The 26,739-nt window shown below is 40.7% G+C and overlaps 1 protein-coding gene across 4 annotated transcripts; it reads left to right on the top strand.

Moving 5' to 3' along the window:
• The first annotated feature begins 344 nt into the window (after window positions 1–344).
• On the top strand, window positions 345–26,425 carry plekhg4b (pleckstrin homology domain containing, family G (with RhoGef domain) member 4B). 4 transcript variants are annotated; one of them, XM_029452111.1, is made up of 24 exons: window positions 345–582; window positions 5,653–5,850; window positions 6,879–8,112; window positions 11,637–11,828; window positions 13,140–13,263; window positions 13,663–13,756; window positions 15,390–15,476; window positions 15,680–15,796; window positions 16,179–16,277; window positions 17,354–17,496; window positions 17,592–17,730; window positions 17,848–17,970; window positions 18,064–18,228; window positions 18,363–19,225; window positions 19,593–19,842; window positions 20,186–20,275; window positions 20,948–21,172; window positions 21,377–21,547; window positions 21,632–21,809; window positions 21,891–22,007; window positions 22,383–22,661; window positions 23,461–23,687; window positions 24,633–24,702; window positions 26,034–26,425. In XM_029452111.1, exons 1-23 carry the CDS (start codon window positions 514–516, stop codon window positions 24,675–24,677), a joined length of 5,229 nt encoding a protein of 1,742 aa, XP_029307971.1. In that variant the 5' UTR covers window positions 345–513; the 3' UTR covers window positions 24,678–24,702; window positions 26,034–26,425. The 4 variants fall into 4 exon arrangements, 3 of the variants coding, with proteins under 3 accessions (XP_029307971.1, XP_029307972.1, XP_029307973.1); XM_029452112.1 differs by having other exon boundaries at window positions 18,067–18,228; XR_003833740.1 differs by having other exon boundaries at window positions 514–582; window positions 24,633–24,766.
• Window positions 26,426–26,739: the final 314 nt, after the last annotated feature.

A 26,739-nucleotide genomic window follows, 5' to 3' on the forward strand; every position in this document is an offset into this window, starting at 1 on the left:
GGGGTGGAGGGGAGCTGCCGGTGGAGGTAGGGGTGCAAGGGGTCACGGGGGGCAGAGTGGAGTTAGTCAGAGTCTGACCCCTGCTGGGTGGACTGTCGGGGGCTCGGGGCGGTGGGGGTGTGCAGGTCAGGTAGTATTTTTTTTCTCTCTCTCTCTCTCTGAATGATGAGCCTGAAGTTGCAGCAGTGTGCATTTATCAAGCTGGAGGAGGCTTCAGTAGCAGAGCAGCAGCAGGGCGGGGGAGGTTATGTTGAAGGGAGGGAGGAATGGGAGGGTGAGTGACAGGGAAGCCAGCGCACTGCCTCTCTCACGCTCCGACAGGAGTTTATTCTGCTCCAGCTGCCTACACCACAGCACACAGACGGAGCTGGAGAGAGAAAAGACTGGGACCTGTTGATATCACTGCAATGACTTTCAGCACTTACAGACTGGATTGTACACTGGTGGATTTTAGCGTTTGGAGTTAATGACACTTGCTTATAATTAATGTCTGGCATTTCTTCTGGTGCCTAAATGCTGTCACTGGGCAAAATGCACTCCAGAGCAAAGTCCCGGAGTTGTGACAACTACCTGAGTATTAAGGTATGAGTTTGAAATAAGTCTTCGTTGCAGTTTTACTAAGACGTTTTGGAAGTTTCTGCTTCTTTCTGTCTATTTTTGCACGTTTTAACTCTTCTGTATCGAGTCTAAACCTGGCTTCAGTTGTTGACTGTGTTGTGTGTGTGTGTGTGTGTGTGTGTGTGTGTGTGTGTGTGTGTGTGTGTGTGTGTGTGTGTGTGTGTGTGTGTGTAGTGGACGTCTCAGCACGTCGACAGACAATAGTTTGACTTTTGGCTCTTTAGCCAAAACACAGAAGCAGGTAGCTTTTTAGACATTCATGAAGTGAGGGAGACAGGAGTCAAAGGTTTGTGATAGTCCAGCATTATGTTATTAGTCAATATATATTCAGATCCCTTCATTTTCATTCAGTTTTGTTATTTTTATGTCTTTATTTTCTCATTTGTTTCAGTATGATAACTTAGTGTGTCACAGTGTGTAAATGTTTTCATTTTCAGCAACATTTTGTCTGCTGCTGTCAGATAATGGCCTGTTTGTAGTACTCTGTGTTCACTTTGAAGGGCATGTGGGTGTAATTCCTCATTGATGGCCCTTCAACATGTTCTATATCTGTGTAATGACAATTATAAACTGAATGCGGCGAATAAAGACAAACTATGTGTGCAGTCTTTGCAGGAAGCTAAACCCATAAAGTAACTCGTAAATAACATGTATTTCAAACCTTGAATTTATCTATTATCCTGTATCCTTTCTGATAAGTCAGTTTCCTTTATCATCCTCCCACTTGTTTTGGTATGCACCCATGCTATATTTACCCTGCAGAGGTATCAACAGACTTTGTTAGTCTCCTTTGTCTCACCTGTCACTGCTCATCACCGCTCTGATTGGTTGAAGGACCTCCATTCACTTTCTGTCCTCTTGTTGTTGGGTTTTCTTTTATGCAAAGGCATAATCAAATGTGTGAATGTGTGTGTGTTTTATACAGTACAACATCCATCTATAGCGTCTGTCAGGGCTGCTCAGCAACAATATCCTGTCAATGTTGTTTACATCTTGTGGGACAAAGTCATTAGTTAACTACATAAATCATGTCCTTCTATGTAGGCCGTACACTTTTCAACATATCATACAGCCTGATGATTAGCAGATATGTTTCTCTTACTTCACAACAAACCATAAGAATTTAAAATAGAAATGAAAGATTTCAAAATAGTAACTTGTGCTGTGGGTGGGCCAGTTTATCACCTCCAGACTTCCATTATTGTTGATCTTGCCGTCACCTCACGGACCCAGCTGTGTTTGGCACACAATCAGTGTGGGCCTCTCTGTGTTAAAGTTTATCTGCTGAGATAACATTATGACATTTACTAAAGTGTCTTTTTTACAAAGCCATTCTAATATAATGTCGCTGTCCACTGAAGAGCGTGCTCTGAAGTGTGCATACACAGAGTTTCTAGTGTCTTATGTATCTGTGTGTGTGTGTGTGTGTGTGTGTGTGTGTGTGTGTGTGTGTGTGTGTGTGTGTGTGTGTGTGTGTGTGTGTTCTAGTGTAATTCACTGTTACTTTAATACTAAGATATGTAAGTATAAGTCTTTAGCTAAGAAACTTGTTTAGAAGCAGATCTGCAAACTGCACTGATAGCTCCCAATAAACCAAATTTAATAGAGCAATATTTGATTAAAGATCCTTTTCTGCCGTTAATAAGTAACGTTACAGCTTAAATTTATGAGGAGTTATTAGTTCCTGATCTTTTTATACTTTATATCCCAGCCCCTCTCATCGGCTCTCCTCCTCTCATAAGATAGGATTTCTATTGGTGCGGATCAAAAGCTGAATCAAACTGCAGGTTCAATAGTAAGGTCTCACTAGGCTTTTGTTGGCGTTCTGGCACCTGGCAGCGGGGCAGGTCTGAGCAACCTGTGGCCTTTGTCAGGCCGCTGCCTTTGAGGCTGTTAGCAGGTTGGTTAGTGAGCAGCCTGTATGGGGGCTCCAGGGCTCTCCTGTTACACTCCCCTGGTGGCTTCATGCTCCACTGGAGGCCTGGTAGGCAGCGCCTTTTGTGTCCCTGACCCACTAAATATGTCAGTGACCAACTCTCGCTCGCTTTCTCTCTGTCTCTTTACGTCTCTCACTCTTTCTTTCTCTGTGATGCACCCCTTCTCTCTTTCCATCGCTCTGACTTTAAATCTTTTCTTCTTCCACTTTGCGGTCTCAGACTTGCTTTTAAAGGTTATGTATTAGTTACCAGCTAATGAATTGAAACATGTGCCCATGGCATATTTAATGTTTCTTATATAATTTACTTGAAGTGACTCAAAGACTTTAACTTAAATTGCAATATTTGTTTCCACCACAACTTAATATTAAAGAGAATCAAGCCTCTATGTTTTCCTGTTTCATTGAAAAACAAAACCCCATCATTGAGTTCACCTACTTAGCGGCTCTGTGCATCTTCTGAACAGCTGGTTTACTGACGGTGTAGACAAGTGTCCCACCTGGAGCTTCAAGCCATTAATTACCGCCTCAGTCCTCCCTCACACAGGCGGCCGCTCACAAAGACCTGGCATCAGAAAGGGTGGGACTTCCCAATCTGTTCCTGTCCTGGCTGAGGGTCTGAGGCTAGACATACACAACCATACACACTGCATTCCTCTGTGGCTCAGAGCGGATGGGAAGCTCAGCTTTGGTGGCTAAGCTCAGTTGTTCTGCTGAGACACGCAGATATGTCTCCCACTAGCCAGGTGACACTTTTTGAAATGCTTCAAATGCTTCCTGACAATGAAAAGCAATACACGTCGTACCTTATGTAATAAATTATCAACAGAGTGATGATCTAATGAATATTAGCCACTACTCTGAATGTAGAAATTGCACCTATTGTTCAGATAAGTGCAGCTTTTGTTTCCATATTGTAGCATTGGATTACATGGAATGCCAGTCCTGTGAAACAGGTTGAATAACATTTGATTGATCATTGAGTTCAAGTCTCTACTATGATGAGTAATCGTTCTTAATCACACTACCTCCGTCACTACCAAAGTTTTTTTTCTGCCTTGGAAACCACAAGAGAAACTTACTGGTGTGTCTCAACAATGTAGTGAGGGCTTTCCTCCCATTGTTAGCTTTCCTCCAATAAAACACCATGTTATTCTTCTCCTCCCGGGTGCAACAGTGACTAATGCCCAGAGACATTTTTGTCTCGCTAAAAGCAGGCTGACTGCTAATGGAGATGGGCGTTTTGTTTCAGGGCACCAAACACTGTACAGCACATACCACTTAGAGAGGCGGAGTGCACAATGAGCGCCTTGTAGTAGAGTCGTGGCATGTGTACCAATGCACTGAACTGTACTCACTCTCCTCTAATTGATGGTGTTGAGCTGCTTAGATCAACAGGACAGATCCTACAAAGGGTGAAACATGGGCTGTCTGACAGGTTAAATTTGCCAGAGCACAGGCGATCTCTAGATTTCTATGCATCCCCTTTTTTCAAACTCACTTTTATTGTAATGTAAATGCAGCGGAGACATTCAAGCAAAACTTAGGAGCTGCGTCCTCAACCCCCACGTTCTTCAGTATGATACACAGTTGTCATAGTGTGGGACTTTCCCTGGCATTGCTATCAATCTGTGTGGTTATCGTTGGAGGCAGATGTCTCTATTCCTCTGTTGTGTTCCATTCGGGAAGGACAGATAGCTGAGGGATGTTTGGCCTTGGCTCCGACTGCTGAGAGGAAGGTCATAACCTGAACTGTGAACATAACTACCAGACCAGGTCAACCTCATCCAGAGCTGCTGAAATCCCAAATGTCCCTTCTCATCCCCGAACAAGTTGTAACCAACACTCTTCGGACATGTCATCTGTTCTGGTCGGGACGGGTGTCGGTGAAGGTCACGTAGGGGTCAGATATAAATGAGAGATGACATGGTTGTTATTAGTGGGTATCGTTGCACCATCCCGGCAGCAACTGGAGTCCAGTCTGTACTTTCCAGTTCTGCTGTTTGTGTCCGCTTACAGTGACGATACTCCCACCAGGTGTTTCCCCTCTCGATGATGGAAAGACCATCATGGCTGACATTTCCTGTCATGTTCGAACTTCCTCACTGTCTGACTAAGTGGGATCATGCTCAGTAACGTCCATTTGCTTTATCTAGTTGAATTTATGTACTGTAAGCAGATGCCTTGTTATTGGCTCATGGTTGGACAACGTTTGTATGATATTTGGCTCTACAACTATTGTATGGATTGCTTTGAAGTTTGGTACAGACATTCATAGGTCCCAGAGGATGAATCCTACTGACATTCGTGACCCCCCTGACCTTTCCAGAAGGTTTACATTTCTGGGTTTTAGTGAAATACCTTGCAGCCAGCCTATTGGACGGATGCCATGACATTTATTAGGAAATCCATCAGCCATCAGCCTCAGCTGTACTTTGTGTTTTTTGCTAATTAGAAAATCCTAGCATGCTAACATGTCAAACTACAATGATGTACATCGCATCATACCTGTTAAACATCAGCATGTTAGCATTGTCAGTGTGATCCTGTTAGCGTACCGAAGTTTAGCATTTTGCTTAGCTCTTAGTCTTGTTTAAATGTAACCTGTTTGCATTTCAAGCACTCCAGACTAGTGGTTTAAAACCTGGGGGCTGGGATCCCTCAAAGGTTCCAAGGGGTTACAGGATTACTAAAGACATACGTAATGAAAAACTGTTCAACAAAATGTGTGTTTATCCTTTTGTGCCTTTTCTCTATTTATTTTTATTTCATTGTTAAAAGCTGAACATGTTCACTACTTCACACTTCCGAAAATGTTTAGAATGAAACACAGAGAGGGAAAAATCCTTCTTTGGTCAGCCTGCTCACAGCCCATTTTCACACCAAGGCCATAACCTGTGATGATGTAGACTTTGTTTTGTTTTAAGGGATTACGAGCCAAAAAGGTTGGGAACCACTGGTCGTGTCCCTGTAGCATGTGTTTTAGTGTTTGCCAAGTCTAAGTGGCTTTGAGCCTTCTTGTTACCATGACATATTTAGCACAAGCTTTACCTTTTGAAAGATATCCAACCTAATCCATCTTTTTTTTCCCCCACCAGGACACTGAGTCTTTGGACAACTGTATCCAGAGCACCTTGTCGGCCTTGTACCGCCCCTTTAGTGCCACCGCTACCACTGTCCTGTGGCAGCTTTTCAGTGTGGTGGAAAGGCAGTATCGAGGAGACGGCCTCCGCTGCCTCATTGACTTCTTGCTTCCTGCCAAGAGAATTCTGCAGATCATCCAACAAGAAACTGGCGTGAGTTGTTGTTATATGCGGCACCTAAATCGATTTAACCTACTGTGATTTATTTCTGAACAACATAGTGAGAGATATGCCTGGTACTAACTTTAGTGATTTCATGGAGGAGTGTTGGCTTCAATCTGTTGGCAATAAAATGTTGAGAAAGGGCACACACAACAAGGAAAAACACACTACAATCCCTACTAAAACATTAATCCCTATGTCCTTCCTTGAACACTTCAAACATTGTATAATAAACATCGTGAAAGATAAGCGACTGAAGTGATGAGACAAAAATGTTTGTGACAAAAGAATGTGAGAACAGTGTGAATATCTCTGCTGAGTGGGAAGGGGGAGCATTAGACTGAGACAGAGTTGATGATTGTTCCGAAAACAAGCTGAAAAGCAGCCATCTTTCTCTGAATAGGGACACAGAGGGAAACTGTGGTCTGTTTGAGAGGCTGCCATGGACTCTTGGGTCCAAAGAGAAATTCAATATTCTCTCTCACAAGCTTTGATTGCTGTGGGTTAGGGCTCTACAACCAAAGCACTGAAACCTTATTCCTCTGTATTCATCTCCGTGGTGATTACACTCTGACGATAGCCATAGTTTAACCTAAGCCTAGCCCCTGAGAACAGCTCGCCGTGTATGAGAGTCTTTGTATTGCAGGCAATATGAGAGGCTTCAGAGGAAGATCACATCCTCAGTCTTTCCCTTGACATTCATAAGAGATGAAAAAGCAAACCCTTGAGCACAGTGCCTTTGCTTTTCAGGTTCTGTTTTTTATTCTGTCACAGTAAAAGATCCGTGTTGTGCTTGCTGCGAAACCAGGCCTGATCAGACAGGTTTTCCTCTTTAGTCGAGTGATCGCTGACAGTGATTCATCCTGTGCGTCCCATGAAAACATCTTGCAACTCCATTAAAGTTAAACATGTGTTTGAACACAGCTTTGCAGATGTCAGTCGTACCACAGCTGAGCAATGACACAGATGATAATCTTTTATGGGAGTGGGCATTGACTGATTTCTCTGTTTTCCAACAGGTGAGGTTCAGAGGATTGCTGTTCTATCATGAGGGGTGGCCTCTCTGCATCCACGAGAAAGTCGTCCTGCAGCTCTCCCCTCTGCACAAAGTGCGACTAAGGCAAGGAGACTTCTACCTACAGATTGTTCCTTTAGGCCGCAAGACTGCCAAGCTTGTGATAAAATGTCTGTCGGTCACTGGGCAGGCCATTACAGAAGTCCCCATCGCAGAGAGCATGTATGGCAGCGTCTTCACAGCTGAGTTCTTGCAGAATGTAACACGTGACCGAAACCTGCACCCGCTACAGAACTGTCTGCTTACCACTGGTACGGCTGTGTACAGGACGCCGTGGAAGAACGTGGTCAACCCACTATTTGTCAGCAGCACGGCAGACGCCATCATGCAAGCACGATGCAGCAGAGGTGGCTTTCGCGGCCATCTCAGCACCTGCAGCACCAGCGGATCCACGGGGACTCTGGACAGCCACCGCAGCTCCAGAGAGTCCCTGCACTCTCAGGGAGCTGACTCCATCTTCTCTGAGCCCAACTCCCCAAACAGACACCGCATGGACCCCAACAGTGAGAACCATAGTGACGGTGCAACGGACACTGCTACACCCATCATTAAAATCGAAAGAACCACTGAAGAGTGTGAGATAGGGATTGAGGAAAGTGGTGGGAGAGAGAGAGGGCTAGCATCCAAGATGCTCTCTTTTAGCACAGACCTTAGTAACCCAGGCCCTCGACGCCGCCTCCCAAGAGACTCTGTTCAATTTGAGAGCAGGAGACTTTTCAGGAAATCTTACATGGAGGCCCTGCAGAACCCCATGAGCCTCGGGTCCAGCTCTGAATCCATCCTGGAGGAAAGCCCGGAGCACAGTGCTGGCCTAAGAGAGGGCACAGTGACACCAGGCAGCAGCCCTGATACCCGGACCTCCTCCAGAGAACTCTTATCTCGGAGGTTGGGTAGCAGGAGCTGGCTCAGTGGGGATGACTCTAGGCCCAGCACACCTTTACTTTACTTACAGAGGGGGTTGAGGAGCGCAGAGAGACGGGCAGAAAGACGTTCAAAGTCACTGGAGAGGACTAACAAGGCAGGCCAGGTTAAAGGCCACCGGGAACGATCCTCTTCTGGAGGCTCAACTACCACCTCCCCCAAAAAGTTGATGAATGGCTACGCTCTTCGTTTTGGGAAGCTGGATATTGAGGCGGCGTTGCCAGGTTCTGAGAGGAGAAGCAGCAAAGAGGACTCAGGTATGTGATGCTGCACTGATGTTCAAACCTTTGCTGTCGCAATGTACAAAAAAAATCACACTTAAGTTACTCTTAATTATATTACATGAAAATACATGTTGGTTTTACCAGCAGTAGAAAGTAATCAAGTAGATTTACTCAAGTACTGCACTTGAATAGTACAGTTTGAGATACTTCTACTATTTCACTCTTAATAATAAATAATACTTTTTACTCCACACTTGTTTAACAGCTATAATTACTTAAACATTAAACATATGACCAACTTATAAAATATTAAGCAATTTTCTAATGTTTATGTTTTTGCTCGAATCTCTTGAAAATACGTAAATCAACATCTACAAGTATTGCCTGTTTAACCAAATCATGACATAGCTTATTCCTCTTTGCCACACACCTTAATTGTTTTCAAAAACTGAAAAACACATCAATGAGCGCAGTCACACCATGCGATACACACCATGCTGCTGCCATTTATTCTTACTAGAGCACCAACATGTGTATTAATCCACGGCTGCAAATAGTCCCCAATAAATACACTATTTTCTCCTGTTTGAGCAACGTTTTCTAAAAACTACAGTACAGACATGTTTATAGAGATTGCTTGCCTTTGTCACATTTGTGACACTTTACATCTTCAGTAAGAATGAGCGTCAAATATATTCAAAAAATATGTTCAAACTAATTCATTTTGTTATCGTGTTATGGTCCTTTGCAGAATCTTAGCCGTCTTCAGTATTGACAAGTTGTGTTTTCTCCAACAGTTTTTGAATCATAATTACAGTCCATGACTCACTTATCAAATAACATAACCTAAGGTTGTGAAAACCAAGTTTCACTCTTGGAAGCCAGGTAATGGTGTTTTTCACCAGGGTGTGTAACCATACCCTGCAGCAGGAGTGCTTACAACAGTTTATCAGGTAGCTGCAGTTGGAGTCTGATTTTAAACAGCTCATAACCCTGAAGCATTGACGCTGTCATTGGTGACAGATAGCTTTTTAAAGTCCACTCTGTGTAGTCTTTGGCACGTTCGCAGTACAGGTATGGCCCTACCCTGGAAACATTACTGTATTCCCAACCCTGTGTTTTCTTTACCACTGTCACTCTGTTTTTGTTGTGTTGGTTCATACAGGGTAGCTCAGGAAAGCGTCAAAGTGAGAGTACCACCAAGGGAATCATGCTGTTTTTAGAAAACACAGATTCTTCCGTGAATTGAAATGTGAGGTGGAAGCTCAGAGTGAGTTTATTTAAATCTTAACCCTTGACAATGCCTAGACCATAGCTAAGGATGTGAGTACTGATTTTGTTTTAAAAAAAAGTGATTATATATATATATATATATATATATATATATGTTCATTTAAATGTGTTAAATACACACCATGCAGCAAAAATACAGTAGTTAAATCACATCACTGTTGTGTTCCTGAGATTACCTCAGAGGGGATTGTGTTTCAGCTGTTGCAAAGCAGGTTTCCCACAACGACATTTCAAAGGCAACAAAGGATCCTGTAAACCCTGTAAACCAACCACAGGGACCCCAGCATCCCACAATGAGATGACCCTACAGTGTTATTGGGGCTGGGGGCTGCACTGATCCCAGATGGGTTGCCTCATTTACAAAAGTTTCTTTTGTGAATCAATCAGCCACTGGGGATCCACGAGAAGAAAAAAAAGCCTTTCAAACTATGCCTGTGTCTTTGGAGAGTCCATTCAGTCCAGGAACTTGACCTAACTTGCTCTGACTCACAGCACTCTGAAAGAGCTACTCTTGGAGGGTTGAATTACTCATGATATGATGCAGCAAACTCTGCAATATGAAAACACATCCTCTGTGGATTACGTGATCGGTAACTCAAAGCTCGAGCAACCAGTGCAGATTTAGCCTCTTCGACAGCTTTCAAATGTGTCCCGCAGACTACACGAAACACAGACTTTCACACAGGACAATACTCAGGAGGCTTTACTCTATGTTTGTCACTTCCTCTGAAAACAAAGCAATTTAGGAAACATGCAGCAAACACAAGCCTGGCCACACAGTCGCACAGGAAATGCACCGACTGTTTGAAGACAATAGAGGCTGAGCTGGGAGGGTTTACTGTCACAGAACAGAGCAGGACAATACAAGAGGCCTCAAACTGTTTAAAAAGACAACACACAACAGGTGTCCATCAGACACAAATATTTACAGATCCAGCAGTGAGCATGTCAAGGTGTTATGTTCATTTCCAAGTCTATTCATTCTTGGATGTTTTTGAAAGGACCTCTCTAGTTTAGGACTGTGGCTCTTGAAATGGGAACGTCGGTCTGCCGGTCAGCTGGTCAGTCCACCGCTTTAGTCCAGACTGAAATATCTCAACAACTACTATTGTGTTTAAACTCTTTTTAATGCTCACATTGAAGGAACTGACATGATTATATATCACTGGAATTGTAGCTACAGTATATGATTACATGAGACGAGAAGTTAATAGAAAATCCTGGCATGCTAACACGCTAAACTAGGGGGACGGTGAACCCAGTAAACATTACACCAGCTAAACACCAGCATGTTAGCATTTTGGTATTAGCATTTAGCTCAAAGCATCAGTGTGCCTAATTATAGCCACACATAGCCACAAGCGTGGCTGTAGACAGTGTTATTATATGGTATTTTAAATGTTCTCATAAAATATAAGTGTTAACATTTGTCACAGCCTGGTTTTCTACACTGTAACATGGGTGGCAGACATACGATTCGACTTCGTAGTAAATTCTATGTTTTTACTACAAATGAGTTTAAATGAATGAGGAGTTAAAGTCTGTGATATCAGTAGGGAAGAACGTAGATGAGCTGCACTGTTGGAGCTGTCTTCAGGTCCAACTAATGGTTATTTTATTATCAAATAATATGCAAGAAATGTATCCCAGTTATTTTAATTGATTCATCGTTTGGTCTAAAACATATCAGAAAATATAGAATGATGTGTTGTCTAAGGTGACATGTGTAGATGTCTTGCTTCGATGCTAAAACCAGAGAATTTGGGCACTTTTGTAAAGTGACTGATATGATTAATCGATTATCAAATTTGCTGCCGATTAATGTTCTGTTGATCAACAAATTGATGTTGCAGCTCTACTGTATACTGTGCTATAGATTTTGTACAGTACTTAGCCAAAGCACAGTGAAGTATCCAGTGGATGTTCAGATGTACTGTGTTTCGCTGCCTCAGGAATAGGATAGGCACAGCATTCCTATAAACAGAGCCTCGAGGACGTGAAGATAAGAGAGTCTAACAACGCCATGAGTACTCATGAGTCAGGTTGACTACACACCTGGTCTCCATGATGAGTCAGAGTGAACTCACTACGAGAGCACACCTACCTCACCACTGATAAACACTTGATTCATGAGGTATTACGATTACTACCGAGGTGAAAGGAAGCTTCTCATTTCTATTGATTGTACTGTATTTTGAAATGGTTGCGGCTCAGTAAGTATCACTTTTACAATATGTGCCAACTATTTATATTTTTTTCCACAGGACAGCGAGATGACACCATCAGCAGTGAGGGCAGACGACACAGGCATAGTGGAGAAGAGTCACTCAGTCCTAAAGTTGCCAATGGGACTGCCCTCAGGCCGGCTTCAGCATCAGGCTCTTCCTCAGCCCTCCCAAAGCTGGTGTCAGAGGTCAATCAAGAGCTGCTCACATCCGGTGCTGTGATCCTGCCAGGTAGGGGACACATCCTGTTATTAGCGGCTTTCATTTTAACAGCTTGTCTAACAGGAAAACTCATTCAATAGGCCTGTACTGCATCATATTTCACTCGTAATGAAAATAGAAAAACTTTGCTTTTTGCTTAAATTTCTTTTCTTTTTTTAATGTATTTCAGTTATTTTCAATTAACAATAAATAACACATTTGTATTGCTTATTAACTTGTAATGGAGGTGGTGGTGGTCTAGTTTTCCAGTCCAGATGGTTGTGAGTTCAATACCAGGGGCTGCCACCATTGTGCCCCTGGGCAAGGCACTTAGCGCTGAGTTGCTCCAGAGGAACTGTCTGTCTCTGTAGTTAGTTCACTGTAAGTCGCTCTCGATACGAGCGTCTACTAGATGACAAATAATAACAATAATAATAATAATAATAATAATAATAACACCAATAATAATAATAACAACACCAATAATAATAACACCAATAATAATCATAACAATAATAATAATAATAACACCAATAATAACACCAATAATAATAATAACACCAATAATAATAATAACACCAATAATAATAATAATAACACCAATAATAATCCTAATAATAATAATAATAACACCAATAATAATAATAACAACACCAATAATAATAATAATAATAACACCAATAATAATAATAACACCAATAATAATCATAACAATAATAATAATAATAATAATAACACCAATAATAATCATAACAATAATAATAATAATAATAACACCAATAATAACAATAATAACACCAATAATAATCATAACAATAATAATAATAATAACACCAATAATAATAACACCAATAATAATAATAATAACACCAATAATAATAATAATAACACCAATAATAATCAGAATAATAATAATAACACCAATAATAATAATAACACCAATAATAATAATAACACCGATGATAATAATAATAATAATATTACTAACAATAATAATAATCAATTTGTAAAGAAATCCCTTTAAGTCATGATATACCACTTGTCCACATTATCCTCAAATTAGTTCACAATCTTTTTTGTGAATCTTGAGTTTTTATAACATTAGTTGTTTCTTTCTGGATAATATTGCACTGTGTAAGGTCTGTGGTAAACGGCTGAAAAGCAAAACTGGGTATCCATTTATCAGGCCATTGTTGTTGCATCAGTATCTGATCCCACATAGAGGATAACATTGAAGTGATAATACTGAGCTGCTTGAAGCTTAAACATTCCTCACATAGAAAATGATAGTTGACCTGTGGGTAGTAAATGTTGACCCCCTGCTGGCATTCTCTCTTCCAGGAAACAGAGATCGCAGTGGGAGGGCAGTGCTGCAGGTGTGCACGAGAGCTCAGGTGTGGGCAGGAGAGAGTTGCACGGTTAATGACCTCACCTGTTTACTGGGCTACTACTACTCCACGCTGCGGTAAGTCATGCATACTCTGGGTTTGTTTTGTTTGTGTTAAGAATAGCTTAGCATCTTCCAATCTTTCTTAACACTGCAGTTGTTATTTAGAACTTATAGATGAATGAAAAAGATAGTAATTTTAGGGTATTGTGAGTAAACTAGTTAAAAAACAAAGCGTTAGTTGTCTGTCTCACAGGGTCTTTCTAGTAGTCGTTGTTAGATGTTTGTTATTTTCTTTTAAGTGTAATTGAAATAGCTGGACTCTCCAAACCCATCTACAAATGTCATATAATAATTACATACTTCAGGTTTTCCTCAGTTACCAGACAGTACCAATTTCTTAGCTGTCTAAATATGGTATTGAATGCAGTCATGTGTTTGACAAAGACAGTGCTCTAACTGTAATACTGGTTTCAGGAAAGAAAGGCGTGATCAAGGCTTAACTGTTGTGATAGACAGCAGGAGGCAGCAGCCTGTTGCAGCTCTGTTGTCATCTCTGTCTGAATTGCAGGTGAGCCCGCAGTGGAAAATATGCAATTATCCTCCAACACACGCCCAAAGATATTTCAGGCCCTGTTAAATCTCTGCTGTCTTCTGAGCTGTCTCTCTGCGTCTCTCTCAGAGATATTACACTATGGCGTTCTTTACACTTTTATTATTGTTCTACCTCTCAGTCTATGGCAGTGTTACTCATTGCGCGGCTCGCCAAGCTTTAATTGGTGGCTCGCGTGGCAGTGGGCTAAATAAAGGGGTGATAGATATGATTATGGAGTCAATACAGATATTTCATAAAAACACTTAAAACAAGCAGGGCTATTACATATAACCCATAAAAACACAGAAAGTGTCTGCTCTATTAGCCTACAAATAATACAAATAATTGATAATAATAATAATAATTGATAAAAGATGCAAATATAGACAGAAACAAGATATTTAAACTTGCTCAGCGGAACACTGACTCACTGCGGAGTTGCCAGTTTTGGCGGTCTATCAGCGCTCTTGGACGGGTAGATACGTGGTGGACTAGTATTTAAATAAATAAACTTAAGCTCATTAAAAATAAGTTAGCATAAGCACGCTTATGAATATGGACATTTGCTAAAAAATCATTTATATCGCTAAATTTGAACATTTAAATTGGAGGATACTACGACCAACCTGGCACTTCATACCTGCGTTAGCTTGACTCGGGTCGACTTGTTTCACCATTACATGCTAGTTAGCGCGTGTTTCTACAGACGTACAATGGATCGATTTCTTATTAAAGAGTTACACACCAGGTGGACAGAAACAAAGCGTGACACACGAGGGAAATTCAGATTTGTCTTTGGAGCATCAAACCACATAATAAATAAAAAATAGATAAAAAATAAATAAATAAAAAATAGAGCAGCTTTCTTCTTCTCTTTCTGGACAACAAAGGCTCAAACACAGGACAACTAATACAGCTGAACGATTAACTGAGGCATCTTTTGCGATCGCATGGATTTTGGCTCGGGCAAAAAAACTTCTCAGACTCAAACATTGTGAAACACTGTTTTTGGCTTCAGCAGAAATATTGTTTGCAGAGTTTGACAACATCATCCCAGTATTAAACTAATCCTGCTTTTAATGAATGCATTGGTTGGTTGCATTGCATATTGTATGTTCTGGGTGAGATGACAGATTAATAAGCAGACATGCCTTTTATGACTGGATGTAGCTTTTCATACTTTGCGGTAAAAGTGGCTCTCCTATTGACTTTGTCCTATCAATGTGGCTCTCACCTAAATATTAGTGAAGACCACTATGGCATAGTTTATTTTTTTAAAGAGGCACACCTTTAAATGCGTAGTGACTGCACTTCCAAGACATTTTTCTGAAAAACAGCTGCCCTCAGGCCTCCTTTGAGGAAGCCTGTGCTCACTTGTCTGTTTTTAACCACACACTGAGAGAGGGTTGGCTGCAGCCGACTTACAAGAGACATATCATCATTATGTTTTGGTGATGAGTTTTCTTACTGATGTCAAGATCACAATTCTGTTAATCACAAAACATCCATCATAAGTCACTTTAAATAAGCCTTTTACATCTACATGTATTATAATTTATTTTCTTCATTATAAGTGACGATATAATTGATTGTGCATGTGTTTTCTCAGGCGTTGACATCAAATGCACTTTACACTGTTCTCTTCCTGGTGGACAAGGAGACGGCAGCCAAATCTGAGAGAGACATCGATGTTCAGGTAAATAAAGACTTCTATTATCAGATGGATGAGAAGTAAAGGGATGTATTCACGCCTGCTAGAATTCTAGATTTGATCAGGGATTTGCAATCATTCAGATTTGATAGTTGTTGCTGGATTAAGATTTGATGAATTCTTATCTAATATCATTGCTGTAGGCCATGATGACACAGACGTGTGTGTTTGTGTTTCTCTTGCAACAGACTGAAACGCTGTCGTCTCTGAAAGCCCTGTTGAAGCACATCGATCAAACCCAGCTCACACGAGAGCTGGAGGGCACCTTCCACTACAACCACAGCCACTGGATCCACTTTAGACAGGTGGGTGTGACGCAGGTGGCTGGGCATTATAAACATATTTGTAAACTTACTTAAGAGCTTGGCAAGGGTGGGGATACCTTTCGAAAACACACTGTTGGATGCTGGTTGTTACTAAGATTTATTTTTCTTATATTGCATGTTTTGCCAAAGTTATGTAATTAAAATAAATTGTTTTTTCTCAGCCAGTTGAAACATGGCCTGCGTGTGTGATATGGTAATACTGTTTTTCTGTTGCATATTAGCTTAACATTAACTTTTTTTTTTTACTTTTCTTCAGAGCAGCCTGCAGATTTTTAAGGATGGCAACGGGCTCCAGTAATTTGTGATGTTTTGACACTGCTAGTGCTAATAATCTCCCATCATCTCTTTCTCTCTGTCACAGAAAATTGATCCATTTGCCAGCAGTTGTAGCGCGGCCATTTCCTCCCTCCAGGAGTCCATCGGCACCCTGAGCAACAGCGGCAACTTGAAGACTTCTAAGGTTAGACCACAGCTCCTGCAGGCAGTCTGGCCTCTCTGATTTATTACGTCTCTCCACTGACACACAATAGCTCTCTGCTGGCCTCTTTCCCTCTTAACTGGAGTAAACGGTTCAGGAGTTTGTTTTAGTTTTCCATGATTGTTGTGCTGTTGAGGTCAATAACAGGGATTTATTTTTAGATTGAATTAAAGCAGATATTTCTTTGTTTTTGCATCCTTTTCAGCATTTTGTTTTCTTTGTAACTAGTAAAAAAACATCATCCAAAATACACATTTAGGTGTTTATTTTACTAACTTTGTCTATTTGCATCTGTAGAGTTCTCCTGAATCCACCAAAAGTTAGCATTATATTTTGCACATTTAAACTAAAATTAAAACTTCAGAAAACTTGCAATAAAATACTTAATATAAGTTATCAACTTAAGTTTCAAGGTGATATCTATTTATAAAAAAGTTTACCCTATTCATTTGTAGTGTCTTGCAAAATGTATGGACATTTTACAATACATATCTTTAAAGGCTGTTTTCTTAAAATTATGTTTTTCTCATACTCTGAGCCAGAAATCATCCACTTCAGTAAACACCAAACGTTTTAGTTTCATTCCTATCTATATTCTGAAGGTTTTCACAGAGGGTTTTGTATATCATTCATCTGATTTATATAAAATTATATTCCTAAAAACAAGGTGAACATAGTTTTTTTAAATGGCTCTTGACAGTATTTTCTGATTTATGGGGGGATACAGAGAGATATCCAAAATTCCCTTTGACCCTAATATGTTAACAAAATAATACATGGGCTTTATCCAATGTTCAGATTTCTGTTCTGAATTTTATTTGCAAATGATCGCATATTTAAAAAGATAATGACTCATTTGCATATTCAAACATATCAGAAAACTTGTCATACAAAAATAAAGATTCTTTCATGGTTATATATATATATATATTTATATATTTATTTATTTTTATATATATATATATATATATTTATTTATTTATTTATATATATATATATATTAGTTCAAATGTTTATCCTATTCACCTGGGGTGTCTCATTGTGCATGTTTGTCTCAGGAGGTGTCCGAGGTGATAGAACAGCAGAAGCACCTCATGAAGTGTGTACTCGATGACACCCGTCTAAACAGACTGCGTCTAGAAGGAGGAACTGTCCTCGCCCGCATCAGGAAGGAAGAGGCCTCTGAGAATGAAAACTACAGGTACTGAAGGAAGAATGGGTGGACGCTCAACCACAGTATGAGTCAATATGAGTGAAACCTGTTCTAACCTATTATTGTTTTCTTTGTTCATTTAGAGATGCTGTTGACATGCTGAATGCACTGTACAACCAAGTCGATGAAGAAGTCCATAAGCTTGTGATCCTCTCCAACAAGTCTCAGAAACAGTTAGAGAGCCTGCTGGAGGTGCGCGAGTTTGAGGAGCAAACACAACAGGTGAGCTTTAACTATTTCACTCTTTACATTGTCATCTGTGCTGCAGATTTTCTCATGAGTTTGTTCTCCCTCGACAAAAATGGGATACTCAATTTATAAACAATCTCCTCTTTCCAGATCAAACTCTGGTTCAGTGTCGAGGGAGAGAAGCAGCTCACTCCTTTACAATCGCTAACTCTGTCTGTGGACAAAGTTAAGGAGATGAGAGAGAGCTTGGAACAGTTTCTGGAGGAGTCGGTGGTAAATATGGCCACAGTTTTAAAATACATTTTACGTGTACTTGTGAGATGACAATCGGTGCTAAATTGATCCGTTTGGTCGTCATCCTGACAGCAGCAGCAGAGGCATGGCCTGCAGCTGGTCAAAGAGTCTCCAGAGTCTCTTCCGGGTTCGGTTCTGCTTGACTTTAAGCAACATCTGGGGTCCATCTTAAGCAGAGTGGAGAGGAGGAAGGTCCAGCTAGACATCCTAACCAACCTGTATGACTTCTATGACTCGGTAAGTATTAACAACTAATGTGGATATCCTGTCCAAAGCTATTTTTCATATTCCAAAAAAGCTTTTATGTGAGGATTAACCATACTGTGTCTCTAACTATGATATAAAGATTAATCGCCCTCTCAAATCTCTAGGCAAACCAGTGGATGGACCACTGCCAGGATTATTTCCATCAGCTGAGTGTGGACACTACGGGTGCCGCACTTTCGCCATCTGTGGTGCTGATCCTGCAGGATTATTACTCCGAGGCTTCCAAGTTCTCGATGGACAACTTCAGCACCCTAAACAACATGGTGCTGTCCCTGGAGAGTCCTCAGCAGCTGCAGCAGTGGAACACAGTGTGGCACAAATGTCAGCAGACCAAACAGCAGTTGGAAGAGACTTTGGCCCGAGCCATGACAGCAGACAACTCCACGGCCGATGACACTGCGGCTGCTTTAAAGACTGTAGAAAGCCAGATTTCCACTACAGAACAGCATGTAGTGAAAGCATGTGTGCTTTTACCTGTTACACCATTAACTTTTGAGGACAACAAGCCTCACTCGGCAGGGCCTTTCTCCAAGAGCCCGACCAGTTCAATCTCCTCCTCCTCACACTTCACATTCTCCCCCGACAGCGACAGCAAACTGAGGCAGAGTCCATGTATGTTCGACGACACGGACAGCGACTGCACCATCGACTCGACCATCTCCTGCCACTCGGAGCCCGTCTACTCCGGGGCCGCCCGCCTCCGCAAGCAGCCAATGAAGAAGATCATGAAGAAGACCTTGAGCTTTGAGCTGACCCCGAGGGACAGTGGTCACTCAGACGTCAGCCACATTCACGGCTACACAGGTGTGTACATCAAAGGTTTGGAGGTGGCTAATAACGTGTCTGCAGAGAAGAAGCTGCAGAGACCTGACGTGACGAGCCCCGCTTTAGGACGCAGCCGCAGTATGTCTACGCCCTCCAGGATCCCCAACAGACGTAGTGACGGAGATGTCAAGAAACAGAGCAGGTGAGGAAGTGAACCACTGATACGAAACATAAACTGGAATATTACTTTATATTTATTTTTATATCTATGTATAGAGCGTGGACAAAATACAAGATATAAAATACAATGACCAACTCGTGAGGAGAACTCCAGTTAAGTTTTTTTGGAAAGTGCTTTAAAATCCCAAAAGTCACATATTGGGATTTTATCTAGTCTTCCCTGTGACAATTCATTGACAAATATGGTTTAGTTATTGTTTAAGAAGTCCTAAAATATTTAATGTATGATAATATAATGCCGAGAAAATAAGCAAATCCTTATTTGGGATGCTGGAATTTGATTTGATCGACAAATGGTGCAAACCCTGTCATGTATTTCTGTTCACCAGTAAAGTGCAGCACATAATGGATGAGATGATCACCACAGAGAGGGAGTACGTTCGCTCTCTCAGCTACATCATTGAGCACTATTTCCCCGAGATGGAGCGCCTGGACTTGCCCCAGGATCTGCGGGGGAAGCGCAGCATCATTTTCGGGAATGTGGAGAAACTGTGGGACTTCCACAGTCAGTACTTCCTGAAGGAGCTGGAGTCGAGCGCCCACTCCCCGCTGTCCATCAGTAGCTGTTTTCTCAGACACGTGAGTCCAGACAGTCAGTCGGAGTGCCCTGAGGCGGCACACTGACAGCCTAAAAACAGCACTCAGGTCTAACGTCGACTGTAATGATGTGTTGACCTGTACTTACTGGGGTTTTTCAAAACAACTTAACGCAATGTTATCAGCGTAGTGTCAGGATTTCACTATCACACTGTTCTATTGTTGTTTGCATACCCATGTAGTCACTCGTCGGCGGCATAATGAACCCATACAATTTAATTTAGAGTCTCTTAGCAGCTGAATCATTCATAGTGTTTGGAACAGCATGTTGAAATGCCTACTTCTTACTGTAGTCAGTGTTGTAACTTGTTAATCTTGTGTGCAGGAGGATCAGTTTGGAATGTATGCCCTGTACAGCAAGAATAAGCCACAGTCCGACGCTCTGCTCAGCAGCCACGGGAACGAATTCTTTAAGGTGCGTCTGGAAACTCTGCTAACAGTCCTCCCCCAGCGGCAGCTCACAAGTGCAAGATGTTTCTGTTGTACACCAAATAAATAGATAACAAAAGGTCTATCAGATTGAGAGCAATACCTCGACATGGCCAATAATGATGAATGCTATGGATTTTAGATCGGATTACATTACAGCAATAAGTGGTAAGAAATTAATCAGTATAATGGATGCATGTATCACTACAACGCATAAACACATATTTATCTTTTATTCAGTTGGAAGAATAACCCCCATTTATGTAAAAACAAAAATAAATTCTCCACAAAAGATCCAACTTACTTTTTATTTCAGAATTTTAAAATGTGCCATACAGTTCATATGCTTCTCAAAATTCTTTAATGTTCAAGTTTAAGGGATCCTTATATGAAATGTTTGTTTATGTTATGTCTTTATGTTGAAAAATGAATATCAGCTGATATATTGTTGTTATTTCAAAAATGTATCTTTTATAGTGATATTGATGATTTGCCTAAAACATTTTGTGCTAAACAGCACACAAGAAAACATTATTGAACTTCAGTTTGCACGACTCACCACATCTTTGACATTTGCATAAGTAGCCCCATATTCAAAAGACTGTTGATCTGTAGGAAAAGCAATAACGATATTAACCCTCACCGTGTTTCTCTCCAGAATATGCAGATGGAGCTTGGAGACAAGATGGACTTGGCGTCCTACTTGCTGAAACCCATCCAGAGGATGAGTAAATATGCGCTGTTGCTGAAAGACCTGATCAAGGAGTGCAGTCAGTCCCAGGAGCAGGAGCTGAGCGACCTCCGCACCGCAGAGGAGATGGTCAAGTTTCAGCTTCGCCATGGCAACGACCTGCTGGCGATGGATGCCATTCGAGGCTGTGATGTAAATACATGGGCTATGATGAATATTTTGAAGTCAGCATTAAAACCAAATACTACTTAACATCATTATAAGACAATCTAGCAAGTAGAACTATTTTTAAATTGAGGTCATCTTGTTATGTATACAGCAGAGTGAGGTCAGCGTCCCACATGGAATTGTATTGTTCCTCTCTGACGCACGTTAACGGCCGTGTTTCCTCTCCAGGTGAACCTAAAAGAGCAGGGTCAACTCCGCTGCCAGGATGAGTTCATAGTCTGGTGTGGACGGAGGAAATACCTCCGCCACGTCTTCTTGTTTGAAGACCTCATCCTCTTCAGCAAGACCAAGAAGATAGAAGGAGGATATGACTTTTACATCTATAAACAGTCCTTCAAAGTAAGAGTTCATTGGGGTTTTCTTTGGTAGTTTCTTCTGTTTGTATATTAGCAAAACATTTTAATGGTGTTCTTTTCTATTTAGACTGCAGAGATAGGTATGACTGAAAATGTTGGCGACAGCGGACTACGCTTTGAGATTTGGTTCCGTCGGAGGAAGTCACAGGACACGTTTATACTCCAAGCCAGCTCCGCAGAGGTCAAGGCTGTGTGGACAGCCATCATAGGGAAGATCCTGTGGAGGCAGGCGCTCAGAAACAGAGGTGTTTATCAGTGTCATTTACATTTTCATCCCATGCAAGACAAAGACTTTGTCATTGAAGATTTGCACTTCTGGATTCTAGAGTTGCGCATGCAGGAGATGGTATCCATGGGGATCGGAAGCAAGCCTTTTATGGACATCAAGCCGAGTGATGCAGCTATCTCTGACAGAGCCATTGACTATATCATGAAGGGGTCAGGTGAGCTGTTCTTGTCAACCTTACGTATTTTCTCCTCACTCTATCATGAGTCACCCTGTAATCATGTAGATACACAATTCCTTTTCTTTGCTGAAACCACAAATAATAGGTTCTAGCTTTCATGTATTTAAATGCAAGTAGTATTATGAGACTTCTGTCAAGTTAACACACCAGATGTAATCCAAGCCATGCTGATTTGAAGTCATTACAACCGCAGTACATTATTTTACATTACTCCTCTTTCATGGCTCACCAGAGATGCTGTAAATATTTATTTTTTTAAAGATTCATGTCTTAATTATGGTCATTAACAACCACAGGAATTTTCATCCCTCCCACGATCTCGTAGCTCACTGTGTTTGTCTCTACCGACAGAGTCTAGGACCCGGGCATCCATCGCGGTGTCTTCGTTTGAACATGCTACTTCGTTCAAGAGACCTCACTCCACCATTTCCAACAGCAGCACCTCCTCCTCCAGCAGCCAGTCGTCCTCCTCCCTGCTAGGCTCGCTCAATCTTCATCTTTACTCCTCACCCTCTCACCCGCACACGCATCCGTACCTAGTGACCAGCGTTCCCTCCTTTGCCCAGTGGCCCTACGACTGCATAGAGGAAGATGAGTTGGAGCAGGACACCGGGAGCCAGCCCTCCATGAGTGAGTGGCTATTTTTACTGCTGCTACCCATTATTTTCTCTTTAGGAAAATAAAGTCAGGAATTGAATCTGTTTATTTAAATTATTAAAAAAACTGGCGAACATAAAATGCCGTTTTAGAGGGATTTTGGCACAACATTTGCAGCTCATATGTGCTTTCTCCAGATTGTTCTCTTCACTTTTTACTACTGAAAGTATTTTCTGAGCTGTCAATTTAACACCAACCTAACTTAATTGAAGCGGCTGTAATCAGGTTCGTCTTACAGCAGAAAACTCAACGACTTTTGATGTTTAGGGACATTAAATCTGGGTGATAGAGACAGTTTAAAGCAGATAAACATCTGATCATAAAACTTGTTTTTAGCACTTTCCAAACCACACAGTGCCAATAAAAAGTATCCCCCCCCCCATGTAAGTTTTTCAGGTTTTACTGTTTTACAACATTGAATCAAAGGAGAGTTAATTTAAACTGAAACAGACCCTTTAATGTCAAAATGAGCAGATCAGATGAAAGTGATCTCAATTATTATAAAATGTAAAGTGCACAATTCTTATCTGTATTCATATTCACCCACTCCAAGTCACTGTCTGCCAGTGTCTTCTGTGCTGCTACCACTAGGAGTTACCAAAGTCCTTCACATAAGAGCTTAAAAATAAAATAAGATTCTTGACTAACTTGGTGACTGCTTGCACACTGACTGAACTTCCTTAAACATTTGCCTCAATAGGAAATGAATGAAGTTGTGTGTTGCTTTAGTGTTACAGTATTAATGTATCTTTCTCTCTGTGTTGTGTAACAGTCATTGAGAGCTCAGAGACATCCTCTCAGGGCACCTCCAGTGACAGTGTAACAGGGCTGCGCACCCTCACTATACCCGGGCACCCCGGCGTCGTCATGGACTCCTACAACAACAACGAGCCCCCCTCTTTCCTGTGCTCCTCCACACCTCCCTCCCCCATCGCGTCTCCTTCGATATTCGAGAAAGAGGAAGACCTCCAACCCCAGGGCACCAAGTTCATCACAGCAGTGAGTGTTTGTTTATCTGCCTTGTGGTCGTCTTCTACTAAGATAACCTGATGTCATACATCTCTTTGTTTCATGCGAGGGTATTTACAGAAATACAGCATTAGATCAACTATAGTTTCGGTGACACCCATTTATATTTTGTTTTAGATTAGGCCTACCTTTAACACTTCAACTCAGAACATTTGCATGGATTTGTTATACTTCTGCTTTTTCAATAACAGAAAGGTTAACCACATGAAGTACTTCCATTTTTTTTTTTTTACCATATTCTTATCTTGACTTTTTTTAGAGATCTGATCTAAACCCTTTAACTCTTCTCCAAATTTCTTGTGAGTCTTTTAAGCCTTCATCTACTCATATGGAACATTTGGCCCAACATGTACTGTATTCCCACCGGTACAGGGGGAAAAGCATTTAAGTATTGGGCCTATGGTATATTTTGTTTTGTTCAAAACTTCTTTATTCTCTTTAGATGGAGTAAAGTTTGCTTCTGTTTTTTTTAAACATTTGACTTCATACCCAAACAAAGACAACAGAGGTTAGAAAGGATAGTACTTAGAAACATTTTAGCACCATGTTGATTATTTGCCTAAAGAAGAATAAAGCCAGGATTTTATGCACTGACATCTGGTCATGTGAAGAGGTTTAGGATTAAAAGTCATTTTATAAACATTTGAACCTTGATTCTTGATATTTTTATTTTCTTCATTAACATTTGTCTCATGTAAACGATCTACTCATAAACAGCCACGTATATTGGAATCAAACAAACTATACAAGAGACTGACATTATTCACATTCACATTATAACCAGTGTGGGACAACTAATTATTGAAATGATTGGGGATTTTTTTATTTGCACTTCAGACTGGAGGATTCAAATGGTAGAGAAAATGTGAAGCTTCAGTTTAACTCACCACCTGTTTGCTGTTTTGTTTTTACCAGAGCAAGACCTCTCATATAGCAGTAGGCCTCTCTACTGTGGTCTGACTCAGAGCTCAGGGCTTTTAGCTCAGTAAGTAACCGGTGAAACCAGAGCGGACGTCTGTGTTGTTCCCTTCACAGCCCCATTAACAACTGTGAGGAATCCCGACTGACTACTAATCTGTGGGGAAATGTGCTTTTGGTGCCTGTGTTGTGTGCTGCATGGCAGTGTGTGCTGAGGGGTCTCCTCCTGATGGGGGGGGGGGGGGGGGGGTTGTTTTGTAAACTCCCGGCTCTTTTTCTTGTTTTCCTCGTCCGCTCTTTTTCTTCTGTGCATCTGTCCGAAATGAGGGTGAAATTTGTGTCATGAAAAATATGTTGCCAAGAGTTTTATTTATGCTTGAACACACGCATGCTCCGTTCCAACCTTTTGTTTTGGGGCTTTGGAATGCATTTATGCTTTTATTTCTTTTTGATGCCTGAGTTTTGTGTTGTTTGACAAACCGCTTATTGTTATTTGTTTCTAATGTTGAATTACATAACCTCAATACACAGAAGATTTAATGTATACAATATTACCATGCAAATACCAGCATTATATTGAATAACAAATTCATTTTGAATAAATAAGAATTTCAGAGTTGCCCTTTGTTGTAGAACCTAAATGGCAATAAAATATCCATATCCATACAATTATTTTTTATAATTTCATGTTTAGATATTGCTTTAGATGTAATGTTAACTTTAAACCAGTGTTACCCAAAAGTAGTCTTAAATACTTAAATATGTGTAAATGTTGATCAAATAGAGTAAAGAACAAACATTTGTTTGCTTCTTCATATGTTTTGATAAAGGTTAAAGTATTGTCTTTTATTTTTAATGCATTTAGAAATGCTTTCCCCAAAATCTCCCCTGCTTCATATTTCACTGTTACTTTTTAAGAAACATTCTTTGTTCATTGTTGAAGCTCCATTCAGTGCTAATTTGTGAATAGCAAAGTAATCTAGTCATAAACATTTAGTTTAAAGTTTTAATCAATGTTATGGACTTAAACTCTTATTTTTTTAAGTATGAGAGAGACATTATATATGTACACATTTTGACAATAGCGTTGCTTTAGCTAAATACATTATGTGTTCCCTTTACTTGCATATAAATCCCATCAGTTGGACATATCTGTATTACTTGTTACATCCTCCAACGGACTTTAGCTCAAAAAAACCCTTTGAGTTATATTTTCCTCAACTCCTTGATCTTGTAAGAAACACTGATGCCTGGTCATTACTAAAAGTTTTACAAAATTAGCGCAACCAAATGATTCATTCTTAATAGTGCATGCTGAGTCAAGTAAAACAATTTGAGTGCATGTGTAGAAAAGATGTTTTTCTAAATCCCCTTTCTTGTGTTTTCCTTTCTTTGTAGCTGTGAAGTCCTCGAGCCGGATGCTACTTGAAGCCACATCAGTTTGCATATCAGGACAAGGAGATGGAAATAAGAGGAGTCCAGCTTCGTAGCACGAAGACTTTTAATGGATGAAGCTCAACTATTATATGACATTTCATTGTAATTCTGTAAATTGGAAATTGACACATAGTATACAATGATGGTACGTCGGTGGTCTGTACATTTGGTTTAATGAACTAGGTATGAATCAGTGTTTATATTGTAGATGAGTTTTTTTAAATGTGTTTTACAAAACAAAAAAATAGCAGGCGGATCTATCCAGACGATGTTGTACTGTCATATTTTTTTTCTTTTCTTGCCAGTCCTGTGTTATGACAAGTTTGTACAGGTGATTAAAATGTTTAAAACATGTTGTTGTATTCATTTTCTTTGACACTATTAAGTTTGACATTTCCATCAGTGGCTAACAAACAAATCCTTCATAGCTCGGTAAAACTTTCTGCGTGTCAAATCAGCTGGAAGTATGAATGCAGCTGAAAACCTCTTGCAGATATTTCCACTGATAACAAAGCACAAGTGTAAAACCACACGCAGAGACCCTCGCAGATAGACAGACACAATGACACCCATTACTACCGTTACACAGAGAGACGCAGAGGTTGAGGAGAGAAGAGTGGGTTTTTCTCTTCACCTGAGAAGCTGACATTCATTTACCACAAGTTTT

The sequence above is a fragment of the Cottoperca gobio genome, chromosome 16, assembly GCF_900634415.1.
Source record: "Cottoperca gobio chromosome 16, fCotGob3.1, whole genome shotgun sequence".
Taxonomy (NCBI): domain Eukaryota; kingdom Metazoa; phylum Chordata; class Actinopteri; order Perciformes; family Bovichtidae; genus Cottoperca; species Cottoperca gobio.

Bases quoted from the DNA above. Each gene is read 5' to 3' on its own strand.
- plekhg4b (XM_029452111.1), top strand. From the start codon at position 514: ATGCTGTCACTGGGCAAAATGCACTCCAGAGCAAAGTCCCGGAGTTGT. The intron at 15,797-16,178 runs GTGGGTGTGACG...TCTCTGTCACAG, and splicing joins ACTGGATCCACTTTAGACAG to AAAATTGATCCATTTGCCAG. The intron at 17,971-18,063 runs GTAAATATGGCC...TCATCCTGACAG, and splicing joins AGTTTCTGGAGGAGTCGGTG to CAGCAGCAGAGGCATGGCCT.